The 14,881-nt window shown below is 37.5% G+C and overlaps 1 gene segment (V, D, J or C); it reads left to right on the top strand.

The window, feature by feature from the left end:
- The first annotated feature begins 12,915 nt into the window (after positions 1-12,915).
- On the top strand, positions 12,916-13,416 carry LOC116906242. The segment is given in 2 exon segments: positions 12,916-13,001; positions 13,088-13,416. Coding segments are annotated over 2 exon segments (372 nt in total).
- The last annotated feature ends 1,465 nt before the right edge of the window (positions 13,417-14,881 follow it).

The raw sequence follows: 14,881 nt of genomic DNA, 5'->3' as shown, positions 1-14,881 counted from the left end.
ATTTGCTCCTTAAACTACTTTAAAATAAGAATAATTATGAAAAATTATTATAATTTACAAATGCAAAAACATTTAAATCAAATTCAAAGGCACAAATAATAGTTTTGCTTCCCTTCACTACATTCTTGTAAAGTACAGTATACTTAACAGAAAAGTTTTTGATATATTACCTTCTATACCATCTGAAATGGCACAAAGAAACATTAAAATAAAGTAAAATGAATAAAATAAATTAAGATATATGTGAACATATATATACATGAATATGTATTTAACAGTAATATTTGCAAAGAAGGGTGAACATTGGAGAAGTTGAAGGGGGAGGAGGAGCAGGAAGGATGTAGATAAAATGCTCATGGGATAAAAGTTGGAAGAATAGAAAAGAATCTGACACATGACATTTTTCCCAGAGGACTATTTGTTATCATACCAAAAGGTACTGTGGGGGTTCCCAAAGGCCAAAAGCAATCAATAGCACTACACGGTTGCAATACCTATGAAACACAACAATGAAAATGTAAGGTAAAAAAAATGAAATGATGTTACTTATATCTTGATGATAATCAATCAACTAATTGGACTTTTGATCAATAACTTCAGAGAATATGAGGAAATTCATGTTTGGCACTATAAAACTAGTCAATCAATAATTATGGCTCATGAGTCCAAGGGACAAAGACGAGAAATTCCTATTGTTACTTTTCTAACAAGAATAATTTGCAACTTCCAGTTTGATGGTTTATTTGATTTTATGTTGAGGTCCTTGATTCATTTGGACTTGAGCTTTGAGCAAAGTGAAAAATATGAATCTATTTTCATTTTTCTAGAGACTGCCAGTGAGACATACACCATTTTGTAAGATGCTTTCTCTTTTCCACTGTATTTTTTTTACTTTGTTGTCAAAGATCAAGTGTTCATAAATATGTGCTTTTATTTCTGAGTCTTCAATTCTACTCCATTGATCAACATGTCTGTCTCTGTATCAACACCATACTGTTAATATTACTATTGCTTTGTACTATAGTTTGAGGTCAGGAACGGTGATTCCCCCAAAAGTTCTTTTATTGTTAAGAATTGTTTTCATTATTCTGGATTTTTTGCTTTTCTAGGTGAGTTTGAGAATTGCTCTTTCCATGTCTTTGAAGAACTGTGTTGGGATTTGGATGGGAGTGTGCATTGAATTTATAGATTGCTTTTTGTAAGATGGCCATTTTTACTATGTTAATTCTGACAATCAATGAGCATGGAAAATCTCTACATGTTCAGTAGTCTTCTTTGGTGTCTTTCTTGAGACACTTGAAGTTCTTGTCATACAGATCTTTCACTTCTTTGGTTAGAGTTATCCCAAGATGTTTTATATTATTTATGATTATGTTGAAGGGTGATGCTTCCCTAGTTTCACTCTCAGTTCATTTATCATTTGTATAAAGAAAGGCTAATTATTTATTTGAGTTAATTTTATATCCACCCACTCTGCTGAGGTTGTTTATTAGTTGGAGAAATTCTCTGATAGAATATTTGAGGTTGTTTATGTATACGGTAAGATCATCTGCAAATAGTGACACATTGACTTCTTTCCCAATATGTATTTGCTTGATCTCTTTTGGTTGCCTTATTTCTTTAGTTATAATAGATATGTGGAGAGTGAGCATCTATGTCTTGTCCATGATTTTAGTGGATTGATTGAAGTATCTCTACATTTAATTTGATATTGGTTTGTTGTAAATTGCTTTCATTTTTCACTTTATTAACTTGAGTATTTCCTATTTACATTTCCATTGTTATTACACTTCCCGGTTTCCTGGCCAACATCCCCCTAACCCTTTCCCTTCACCTTCTATACAGGTGTTCCCCTTCACATCCCCCTCCCATTATTGCCCTCCACCCAACAATCACGTTCACTGGGTGTTCAGTCTTGGCATGACCAAGGACTTCCCCTTCCACTGGTGCTCTTACTAGGCTATTCATTGCTACCTAGGAGGTTGGAGCCCAGAGTCAGTCCATGTGTAGTCTTTGGGTAGTGGCTTAGTCCCTGGAAGCTCTCTGGACGGTTGGCATTGTTGTTCATATGGGTTCTCGAGCCTCTTCAAGCTCTTCCAGTCCTTTCTCTGATTCCTGCAACGGGGGTCTTGTTCTCAGTTCAGTGTTTAGCTGCTGGCATTCGCCTATTTATTAGCTGTATTCTGGCTGTGTCTCTCAGGAGACATCTACATCCTGTTCCTATTGGCTTACACTTCTTTGCTTCATCCATCTTGTCTAATTGGGTGGCTGTATATGTATGGGCCACATGTGGGGCAGGCTCTGAATGGGTGTTCCATCTGCCTCTTTTTAATCTTTGCCTCCCTATTCCCTGCCAAGGGTATTCTTGTTCCCCTTTTAAAGAAGGAGTGAAGCATTCACATTTTGATCATCAGTCTTGAGTTTCATGTGTTCTGTGAATCTAGGTCAATTCAAGCATTTGAGCTAATAGCCACTTATCAATGAGTGCACACCATGTGTGTTTTTCTGTGATTGGGTTAGCTCACTCAGGATATTTTCCAGTTCCATCCATTTGCCTACGAATTTCATAAAGTCATTGTTTTTGATAGCTGAGTAATAGTCCTTTACATAGATATAAAACATTTTCTGTATCCATTTCTCTGCTGAAGGGCATCTGGGTACCTTCCAGCTTCTGGCTATAATAAATAAGGCTGCTATGAACAAAGTGGAGCATGTGTCTTTGTTAAATGTTGGGGCATCTTTTGGGTATATGCCCAAGAGTGATATAGCTGGGTCCTCAGGTAGTACAATGTCCAATTTTCTGAGGAAGCTTCAGACTGATTTCCAGAATGGTTGTACCAGTCTGTAATCCCACCAAAAATGGAGGAATGTTCCTCTTTCTCCACATCCTTGCCAGCATTTGCTGTCACCTGAGTTTTTGATCTTAGCCATTCTCTCTGGTGTGAGTTGAAATCTCAGGGTTGTTTTGATTTGCATTTCCCTTATGACTAAAGATGTTGAACATTTATTTAGGTGTTTCTCAGTCATTTGGCATTCCTCAGCTCTGAGTTCTTTGTTTAGCACAGAACCCCATTTTTAATAGGGTTATTTGTCTCCATGCTGTCTAACTTCTTGACTTCTTTGTATATTTTGGATATAAGCCTCCTATCTGTTGTAGGATTGGTAAAGATCTTTTCCCAATCTGTTGGTTGCTGTTTTGTCCTAACAAGAGTGTCCTTTGCCTTACAAAAGCTTTGTAGTTTTATGAGATCCCATTTGTCGATTCTTGATCTTAGAGCATAAGCCATTGGTGTTTTGTTCAGGAGATTTTCTCCAGTGCCCATGTGTTCGAGATGCTTCCCCACTTTTTCTTCTATTAGTTTGAGTGTATCTGGTTTGATATGGAGGCCCTTCATCCACTTGAACTTAAGCATTTACAGGGTGATAGGCAAGGATCGATCTGCATTTTTCTACATGTTGACGTCCACTTGAATCAGCACCATTTGCTGAAAATGCTATCTTTTTTCCATTGGATGGTTTTGGCTCCATTGTCAAAAATCAAGTGACCATAGGTATGTGGGTTCATTTCTGTGTCTTCAATTCTATTCCACTGGTCTAAATGTCTGTCTCTGTTCCAATACCATGCAGTTTTTACCACTATTGCTCTGTAATACTGCTTGAGTCAGGGAGAGTGATTTCCCCGGGAGTCCTTTTATTGTTGAGGATCGTTTTAGCAATCCTGGGTTTTTTGTTATTCCAGATGAATTTGTAAATTGTTCTGTCTAACTCTCTGAAGAATTGGATTGGTATTTTGATGGGGAATGCATTGAATCTGTAGATCGCTTTTGGTAAAATGACCATTTTTACTAAATTAATACTGCCAATCCATGAGCATGGGAGATCTTTCCATCTTCTGAGGTCTTCCTCAATTTCTTTCTTCAGAGACTTGAAGTTCTTATTGTACAAACCTTTTACTTGCTTGGTTAAATTCACACCGAGGTATTTTATATTATTTGGGATTATTTTGAAGGGTGTCATTTCCCTAATTTCTTTCTTGGCTTGTTTCTCTTTTGTGTAGAGGAAGGCTACTGATTTATTTGAGTTAATTTTATACCCAGCCACTTTGCTGAAGGTGTTTATCAGCTATAGTAGTTCTCTGGTGGAACTTTTGGGATCACTTAAATATACTATCATATATCTGCAAATAGTGATATTTTGACTTCTTATTTTCCGATCTGTATCCCCTTGATCTCCTTTTGTTGTCTGATTGCTCTGGCTAGAACTTCAAGAACTATATTGAATAAGTAGGGAGAGAGTGGGCAGCCTTGTCCTGTCCAAGATTTTACTGGGATTGCTTCAAGTTTCTCTCCATTTAGTTTAATGTTAGCGACTGCTTTGCTGTATATGGCTTTTAATATGTTTAGGTATGGGGCTTGAATTCTTATTCTTTCCAGGAGTTTTATCTTTTAAATTTTGTCAAATGCTTTCTCAGCATCTAATGAAAGGATCATATGTTTATGTACTTTTAGTTTTTTTATATAATGGATTACGTTGAGGGTTTTCCGTATATTAAACCATCCCTGCATGCCTGGGATGAAGCCTACTTGATCATGGTGGATGGTTGTTTTGATGTGCTCTTGGATTAGATTTGACAGAATTTTATTGAGTATTTTTGCATCAATATTCATAAGGGATATTGGTCTGAAGTTCTCTTTCTTTGTTGGGTCTTTGTGTGGTTTAGGTATAAGAGTAATTGTGGCTTCATAGAAGGAATTCGGTAGTGCTCCATCTGTTTCAATTTTGTGAAATATTTTGGTTAGTATTGGTATGAGGTCTTCTATGAATGTCTTATAGAATTCCGCAGTAAACCCTTCGGGACCTGGGCTCTTTTTGGAAGGGTGACCTTTAATGACAGCTTCTATTTCGTTAGGAGTTATGGGGTTTTTTAAATGGTTTATCGGTTCCTGATTTAACTTCTGTACCTGGAATCTGTCTAGGCCATTTTCCATTTCCTGTAGATTTTCAAGTTTTGTTGAATATAGGCCTTTGTAGTAGGATATGATGATTTTTTGAATTTCGTCATGTTTCCCTTTTCATTTCTGATTTCATTAATTTGGATACACTCTCTGTGTCCTTTCATTAGTCTGGGTAAGAGTTTATGTATCTTGATGATTTTCACAAAGAACCAACTTTTGGTTCTGTTGATTTTTTATGGTCCTTTTTGTTACTACTTGGTTGATTTCAGCTCTGAGTTTGATTATTTCCTGCCTGCTACTCCTCCTGGGTGTATTTGCTTCTTTTTGTTTGAGAGCTTTTAGGTGTGCTGTCAAGCTGCTGATATATGCTCTCTCCTGTTTCTTTCTGCAGGCAATCAGCGCTATGAGTTTTCATCTTAGCACAGTTTTCATTGTGCCCCATAAGTTTGGATATGTTGCACCTTCATTTTCATTAAATTCTAAGAAGTCTTTAATTTCTTTCTTTAGTTCTTCCTTGACCAGGTTATCATTGAATAGTAGAGCATTGTTCAACTTCCATGTATATGTGGGCATTCTTCCCTTATTTTTATTGAAGTCCAGCTTTAGCCCGTGGTGGTCTGATAAGACACATGGGATTATTTCTTTCTTTCTGTATCTGTTGAGACCTGTTTTATGACCAATTATATGGTCAATTTTGGAGAAAGTACCATGAGGTGGTGAGAAGAAGGTATATCCTTTTGCTTTAGGATAGTATGTTCTATACATATCTGTTAAGTCCATTTGATTCATGACTTCTCTTAGTCTGTCTATATCTCTGTTTAATTTCTGTTTCCATGATCTGTCCATTGATGAGAATGGGGTGTTGAAATCTCCTATTATTGTGTGCGGTGCAATGTGTGCTTTGAGCTTTACTAAGGTTTCTTTTATGTATGTAGTTGCCCTTGTATTTGGAGCATTAATATTTAGGATTGAGAGTTTATCTTGGTGGATTTTTCCTTTAATGAATATGAAGTGTCCTTCCTTATCTTTTTTGATGACTTTTAGTTGAAAATCTATTTTGTTCGATATTAGGATGGTTCCTCCAGCTTGCTTCTTCAAAACATTTTCTTGGAAAGTTGTTTTCCAGCCTTTTACTCTGAGGTAGTATCTGTCTTTTCTCTGAGGTGTTTTTCCTGTAGGCAGCAGAATTCAGGGTCCTCATTGCATACCAGTTTGTTCACCTATGTCTTTTTATTGGGGAGTTGAGTCCATTGATGTTGAGAGATATTAAAAAATAGTGATTGTTGCTTCCTGTTATGTTCATATTTGGATGTGAGATTATGTTTGTGTGTTTTTCTTCTCTTTGTTTTGTTGTCAAGATGATTAGTTTCTTGCTTTTGCTAGTGTGTAGCTTGCCTCCTTATGTTCAGCTTTACCATTTATTATCCTTTCTAGCACTGGATTTGTAGAAAGATATTATGTAAATTTGGTTTTGTCATGGAATATCTTGGTTTCTCCATCTATGTGAATTGAGTTTTGCAGGATAAAGTAACCAGGACTGGCATTTCTGTTCTCTTAGGTTCTGTATGACATCTGTCCAGGATCTTCCGGCTTTCATTTTCTCTGGTGAGAAGTCCAGTGTGATTCTAATAGGTCTGCCTTTATATGTTACTTGACCTTTTTCCCTTATTGCTTTTAATATTCTTTATTTTGTGCATTTGCTGTTTTTACTATATTGTGACTGGAGGAGTTTCTTTTCTGATCCAATCTATTTGGAGTTCTGTAGGCTTCTTGTATGTTTATGGGCATCTCTTTCTTCAGGTTAAGGAAGTTTTCTTCTATGATTTTGTTGAAGATATTTACTGGTCCTTTGAGGTGGGAGTCTTCACTCTCTTCTATATCTATTATCCTTAGTTTTGATCTTCTCATTGTGTCCTGGATTTCCTGTATGTTCTGGACCAGTAGCTTTTTCCATTTTACATTATCTTTGACAGTTGTGTCGATGATGTCTATGGAATCCTCTGCTCCTAAGATTCTTCTATCTCTTGTATTATGTTTTTGATACTTGTATCTACAGCTCCTTGTCTCTTTCTTTGGTTTTCTATATCCAGGGTTGTTTCCCTGTGTCCTTTCTTTATTGCTCTATTTCCATTTTTAATTATTTCAACTGTTTATTTGTGTTTTCCTGTAATTCTTTCAGGGATTTTTTGTGATTCCTCTCTATAGGCTTCTACTTGTTTATTTATGTTTTCCTGCATTTCTCTAAGGGAGTTCTTCATGTATTTCTTGAAGTCCTCTAGCATCATGATCAACTATGATTTTAAATCTAGATCTTGTTTTTTGGTGTGTTTGGATATTCAGTGTTTGCTTTGGTCGGAGAATTGGGCTCAGTTGATGCCATGTAGTCTTGGTTTCTGTTGCTTGGGTTCCTGTGCTTGCCTCTCACCAACAGGTTGTCTCTCGAGTTACCTTGTTCTGCTATTTCTGACAGTGGCTAGAAAGCCCTATAGGCCTGTGTGTCAGGAGTGCTTTAGGCCTGTTTTCCTTTTCTCTTTCAGCCAGTTATGGGAACAGAGTGTTCTGCTTTTGGGCATGTAGCCTTTCCTGTCTACTGGTCTTCAGTTGTTCCTGTGGGCCTGTGTCCTGGGTCCACCAGCCAGGTCGCTTGGAGCAGAAGAGTTGGTCTTACCTGTGGTCCCGTTGACCAGGGTCACAGATGGCGTTAGGTGTTTTCCTTTGGAGTCAGAAATGTGGGCAGAGTGCAGTCTCTTCTGTCTTCCAAGGCGTGTCTGCCCCTCTGAAGGTTTAGCTCTCCCTCCCATGGGATTTGGGTGCAGACAACTGTTGAATTTGTCCCTTCAGGTCTGTGCAGTGTCTGGACTGTTGGGGACCTGCTCCTTCAGTGCCCCTATTTTGTATTTTATTGGCCTTTCTGAAATTTTGCATACCAAAATATTGTACAAATGACCGCAAGTGAACATGCCTCAGAAATATGTACATGCAAATTTTATTTATTCACCATTTTCCATAAATACTAAATTCCTGAGTCAAACAGGTCTGTCAACTAACAATTGAATAAATATGTTGTACATACACCACAACAAAATATGTTGTTCTGTAATGAATAAGGAACTAATTTTAATAAGTAAATTAAGACCTTCATCGAAACATAGATATCATATGACTCACTCATTTGTGGACTTTAGATTTTGTCCAGTTAGAAACAATTGTGTATGCAAATATGCAATAAAATGGAATTCAAACTGTCTAATTGACAAAATGGCCAAATGGGAATGATAGGGACAATTGATGTCATGCACCAATTACCCATTGCACAGTATATTTTTAATAAAAAATTAAAAACTTTGTGAAGATATTTTTATTTTTAAATTATGTTTTGTTTATCCCTTGAATTTTCATTCTTGACTAAACCCCCCCCTTGATTTATTTGTTCCAGGGCTTGCCAAACTGCTTGAGATAGATGAGAGGAGTCACAAGAGCCTCATGGGTCCTGCAGACATCAGTAAAACACATACACACTTTACAAGACAGCATAACACCAAGCAGAAACAATGTTAGCTGGGGTAATAGAAGATCATGACATAATCAACAATAGGAAGTAGACTTAGGGAACTGTGAGAATGGTGAAAACCATTTGAAGTTTCAAATTGTCTTCAGTGACAGTTTTTTGTCAAACTGATACACACTGCCTAATTTTTCTCTAATAGTGTTACCACTATCTTCAGATCCATTCTTTCTTCGTCAAGAGCATTGTCCATGCAAAAGAGACCATACAGTACAAGGTCCAGTCCTGCTTGTGAAGTTGTGATGCCTTCCTCATGTGAACTTTCTTCAGGGTATGTGTGTCCTGGGACTGCTCCAGTTCTATGTGTCTGCATGAGGTTGTGAGCTTATCAGTGACAAACCAGGGATCAATCAGCCCTAGTATTTTTTCTCAAACCTTGAAATTATCCCATGTCAGGAGCTGAGAAACTTTCTGGTGCTCTGCATTTAAACTTGGCTGTCAGTGGGCAGATTGTCATGAGATATAACAGAAAATATTACACTTTGTTGAGACATATATATACATATATATATATATATATATATATATATATATGATTCTTTCCACAAGGAGTATTCTTACTACTTCACGAAAGGATGTCTAAATTACATAAATAACTAAAACAGTGATATAAAACATTTGAAAGAACAATAGTTATTTTTATAAAGACAAAGATGTGAGTCACAAAAGGCATAGTACAGAATCAATGTCTCTCAATACTAGAGCCATGAAATTTAATGTGGGAGAGAGATTTAACCTCAGGTCCTATGGATGTGTTCTGGAAAAATATGTGGTCACATTTGTGACTATGTGAAAATAACACAATATTCCATGTGCATGGGTGGTTTAGAATGTGAGAAAATAAGTATGCCCTCATCTGATGTCAACTACGTTTGCTTCAAATAAATATTCACAATTTCATGACCTATAGTGAAACAAATCATATATTTTCCCATGATATTAAGGGGTCTTTTTATAACTGCAACAGATGAGTCTGACTCTTGGTCCCAGAAAAGTCCCAGCGTGAAGCTGTAGACAGCATGGCGGAGAACAAATCCAGACATAGGGTTGATATACAAGACCTGAGCTTGATGGTGAAATGTGACAGTGTGTGAAGCTATTTAAACTTCATATTTTAAGAAGACATGATATAACTACATATAATTTTCATGATTGTCAAGGACCAAAATGACCCTTCCTTCTTCTCTGACCACTGTCTTCTCACAGATATCTCCCACAGAGCTTGCTATATAGCAAGAAGAGATGCAAATAGGGAATTCTGCTACTCCAATTCAAACAAACAAAGAAACAAACAAACAAACAAACAAACAAAAACAAAAAACGAAAAAACAAAAAACAGCACAGTGCTGATGTTCTCCTGTGGCAGAGAAGCTGAGCCCTGGATTCTAGCCAGGTTTTTTCATTCAGTGATTAGCACTGTACACAGACTGCTCACCAAGGAGTTGGTTTGCCAAGACCCGGGAATGTGCTAGAGTGGTTAGCAGATAGAAAATATAATGGGAGTACAAAAAACTTCACAGTCTATGGAGGGCTGATTTGCCATCTCCAGTGACAATTCTAATAACTTACTGTATCTGCAAATAACCAGTCTGAGAAGTGAGACTTGAGGACAATTCCATGTATTACTGTGCAAGAAACACAGTGAGAAGACTCTATGTTACAGCACAAAACTCTCAACCTGGTGCTCATGACCAGCAGGGGGCAGTGGCACCCATGGAGTTCCATGTCAACAAAAGTGGAATAGGAACTTGAATGGCAAAAATACTCCGAATGTTTTCAAATAAATGTCTTTAATTCTGAATGACACATTTAAATACAGGATGTATACTGTTTAGAGGAAAATTCAATGCATTAACGTGGTTGAAGTGACTCCTCTGAGGGCCCTAGAATCTTTATTCTGCGGAAACATAAAACCAACAAATAGTTTTAAAACAAATGAAGGTGTGGGCAGGGCTTATGAAATTTCTTTGATGAATGAAACCCAGGCCTTGAATTCCAGAAACACCTGACAGAAACCAGGATTAGGTGCATTATGAGACCTTCAAAAAACAGCTGAATCATACATCCCAGGTTATAATATGCTCAGAGTACTTCTTTTGAGATAGTATTATTTAATATAGTATATCAAATATTAATTTCCATAATCAGCTCAGTTGTATTCTGCCTTCTTTGTGCTATATATTTGTCATCTGGGTAATAGGGAGATACTCACCCTGTATGCATTAAAACTGCAGGGCCTCATGTATTGAAAGGGGGTTGTCCTGAACAAGGATGTACACTCTCTTCTCTGCAATGACTAATGGTTAGTCTTACTATCGGTTTAAATAGGAGAGACTTGATCTTAACACACTAGTGTGCATGCAAGAGCTTACCAGGGTGCAGGGAATGCATCTTTCACTCCTGACTCATGTAGTTTTCACACACCTTTAGTTATGTGATTAAACAGGTGTTCCTATTGCAATATTGTAACATAACCTCGGAGTACCTGGAGGAATATGAAAATAGAAGAAATTTAGGCAACATATGTCCCAAGTATTGTTAGGAATATAAGTGCATATTTAGAAGTATGTGAAAGCTGACTATTAGAACTTTGATTTGCTGTTGAAATTAAGGAAATAACCACAAATGTCAGGAATGTTCCTTTGAACATTGATAAGTAAAACCATCACTTTCCTCACAGATTTAATAATATCTTTGAATTTATTCATTTTCTCTAAAGCCTCAAAAGACATTAGAAAAAAAATTATTAAAGGTGTTCCTCAGAATAAAATATACTCCTGGTGTTTAATGACATACCAGTAAATAGCCTCATTGTTTGTGAAATGGGCATACCGCCCACTGTGGACTAGTAAAGAACCTCTCATCCTTAGGGAGTCAGAGCATTGTGAAGATGGGTGATTTCCTGTGAGATTTATCGTTTCATTTCTGCAGTTAATCCCACTTATCTTTCCCCATATTAATATTCTGTCATTTCTCTTTGATAGGAAGGAGCTCATACACACCATGAGAAATTATGGAAATCAATGTAGGGGGATTATAAAATCTATCATTTCAGGTTCTTTATTTCTACAACCATCACCAAGGTATTACCTTTCTGCAATGGACTGACAGTCTATAGGTTCATGAGACTGTATCGATTCAAAAGTCAGACATCTTATCAGTATTCTACTGAGATGGTATTTTAAACAGGCACGCTATGATCAGGAAGATTCCAGCCCCTCCCACGGCACAGTCACTTTGAAGCTGTTTCTATGCTACTCTGACCCTCAAGATGACATAGCATTGAAAATGCTCCAGGAACATTTGTGAGCTGAAAAATTGTATTTGATCAGACAGACAGAGCACTCCATACATGATGAAGAATGAGATTAGATAGAAAAAAGGTACAGTGGGTTATTCAATGGTGTATCTGCAAAACCCACATAATTCTACCTTTAGTTTTCAAAAGCCAAGGATGAAGGGATGGTCAAAAGCAGATAACAGAGATACTTTGAAAATTTTCCAGATTCTTTGAGTATTGGAACAAGAGGATGAAACAAATGAATACTAAGTACATTTTCAAGTTTTCAATGTGCTCATCTATCAGGAAAGATTAAATAAATAATGTAGTTAGATATTTCATCTAATCCAATGACATTTATTGAGGACAGAAATGAGATGATGATAATGATTAATGGTGAGAGTGGAGATATAATGTATGCTTGGTTTAACCTGTTGTAGTTCTGAAGGAATTATGACATTAAGTTACCCCAAAAGGTAAAATGACAAATGTAATGTGTTCTGCCAATATCACTCCCGTGCATACGGCTATGGACTCTGTATTAGAAAGATTCCAGAACATATGAGGAACAACAAAAGAGAGAGTACAAGGTCTAGGAAAGATGATAGTACATATTATGGGGAGGAAGAAAGAAGAAAATTAGGAACAGTGTGGACTTTTTTTTTTTTTTTTTTTTTGGAGCTGGGAACCTAACCCAGGACCTTGCGATTGCTAGGCAAGCGCTCTACCACTGAGCTAAATCCCCAACCCCCAATGTGGACTTATTAATAGGAAAACCAGAAGTCAGGAATCCAAGTATGAAAGGAAGGTTGGTAATGACTTGAGACAGAAAAAACACAAGAGCAGAAATGTGTCTGTGGGGAGGTTGTTCTAGGATAGGAAGGATGGGCTTATGTCTAGCTATGTTTCCTGTCGTTCCTGCAGTCCTCATGCACTCTAATTCCAGACTCATGTTATAGGAAGCCAGTGACAGTGGTTGCCTTATTTTAATAACTACGTGCATTCACTAGACACCTTTCCCAATTATGAAGGCCAGGCTGGCTCCCACATGCAAATGCATCTTCTAGCTCTAAGTTAAATTCCCCTTCTGGGCAGGCCTACCTTACATATCTCTCATGAGAGGCTGATCTCTGAAGCAAAGAAGGTGTAGCCTAAAAGATGAGAATGTTGAGTCTTTTGTACCTGTTGACAGCCCTTCCTGGTGAGTGTTGCCTATTCATACAAGTGTTCTTGAGGGTTCTCTTTCTTAAATATATGATTAACAGAATTGTCTCTTATTGTCTGAAGGTATCCTGTCCGAGATACAGCTGCAGGAGTCAGGACCTGGCCTTGTGAAACCCTCACAGTCACTCTCCCTCACCTGTTCTGTCACTGGTTACACCATTACCAGTGGTTATGATTGGAGCTGGATCCGGAAGTTCCCAGGAAATAAAATGGAGTGGATGGGATACATAAGCTACAGTGGTAGCACTAACTACAACCCATCGCTCAAAAGTCGAATCTCCATTACAAGAGACACATCCAAGAATCAGTTCTTCCTGCAGTTGACCTCTGTGACTACTGAGGACACAGCCACGTATTACTGTGCGAGACACAGTGTGGAGTCTTCAGTGTAAGGCCAGACGTAAACCTCCCTGTAGAGCTACTATGAACCAACAGGGGGCATACAACACACACCAAACATTGTAAATCTTCTTCAGAGAAGGGAAAAAACAGTTGTTAGCCAAAACTCTGCCACAAGACTCCTGATATAGAAGACACACTGCTGCTAAGATCTACAGTAAATATAATACACACAGCTCAACATAAATCCTTAAGTTATACTCAGATTTCTTCAATTTCACCACATCTATAACTCTCTATATTCGAGCAAATAAAATAAAATAAAACAAACAAACAAACAAACAAAAATCTCAGCAGAAATCTACTCTTCTCATGACTACTAGATTACTAGAAGCCCTAGAAAGCAAACCAGAACTCTCTAGTTACTATTTCATTCATCTGAATTCCAGTTACCTAGAGGCTATATAGGAGCCAGAAAATCACAATGGGTGCACCTTATTGAACCAGAAGACTCTGACCACCAGAAGAAGAGGCTACACAAAAAGAAGACTACAGCAGAAACAGAAACCTAAAGAGAAAATTAAGTTATCAAACATAAACCCTGAACCTGGTAACTAAACTTCTATTAATGCAATATCCAAATGACCAGAGGCCAGCATTAGAACAATATTAACAACAACCAATGTAGTGTGGTCTCACAGTAGCCCAGCTATCCAACTACAGCAAGGCCAGGATATTCCAAAACAAAAGTACAAGCAAATAACCTTAAATTCAACCTTATGAAGGTTAAAAAGTACATTAAAGAAGAAATATATAATGCTCTTACAGAATGCCTGTAAAAGACAAACATTCAGGGAACCTGCACAGTAAAACTCTCCTCTCTCTCTCTCTCTCTCTCTCTCTCTCTCTCTCTCTCTCTCTCTCTCTCTCTCTCTCTCTCTCCGTCTCTGGAAGTCAAAAAGCGCTGAAAACATTGGTGATTTGGCAACATGTGGATAGCAGAGGCCCACAGAGAGGTATGGTTGATTTTTGGGTCAATATTACAGATAGAACCAAGCTTAATTATTTGGCCCTTGCAAGAATGCCGAGGGAGAAAATTCTGAACACTTAACTTTTTATTTTTATTGTACTTATTCCCATATCAGTTTATTCACTATCCTATTACCTCCTAGACCTTCTCTTCTGCAAGGTTGTACCTCCTTTTGTATCAACCCATACCCTGACATTTCAAACCTTTGGAAGGCTAGGCACATCATCTCCCATCGATGTCAGACAAGAAAGCCAAGTAAGAACAACATAACACACAAATGGGATCTCATAAAACTACAAAGCTTTTGTAAGGCAAAGGACACTGTGGTTAGGACAAAACGACAACCAACAGATTGGGAAAAGATCTTTACCAATCCTACAACAGATAGAGGCCTTATATCCAGAATATACAAAGAACTCAAGAAGTTGGACCGCAGGGAGACAAATAACCCTATTAAAAATGGGGTTCAGAGCTAAACAAAGAGTTCA

The sequence above is a fragment of the Rattus rattus genome, chromosome 7, assembly GCF_011064425.1.
Source record: "Rattus rattus isolate New Zealand chromosome 7, Rrattus_CSIRO_v1, whole genome shotgun sequence".
Taxonomy (NCBI): domain Eukaryota; kingdom Metazoa; phylum Chordata; class Mammalia; order Rodentia; family Muridae; genus Rattus; species Rattus rattus.
The sequence above is the reverse complement of the archived record's forward strand: the minus strand, read 5'-3'. Positions and strand labels throughout refer to the sequence as shown.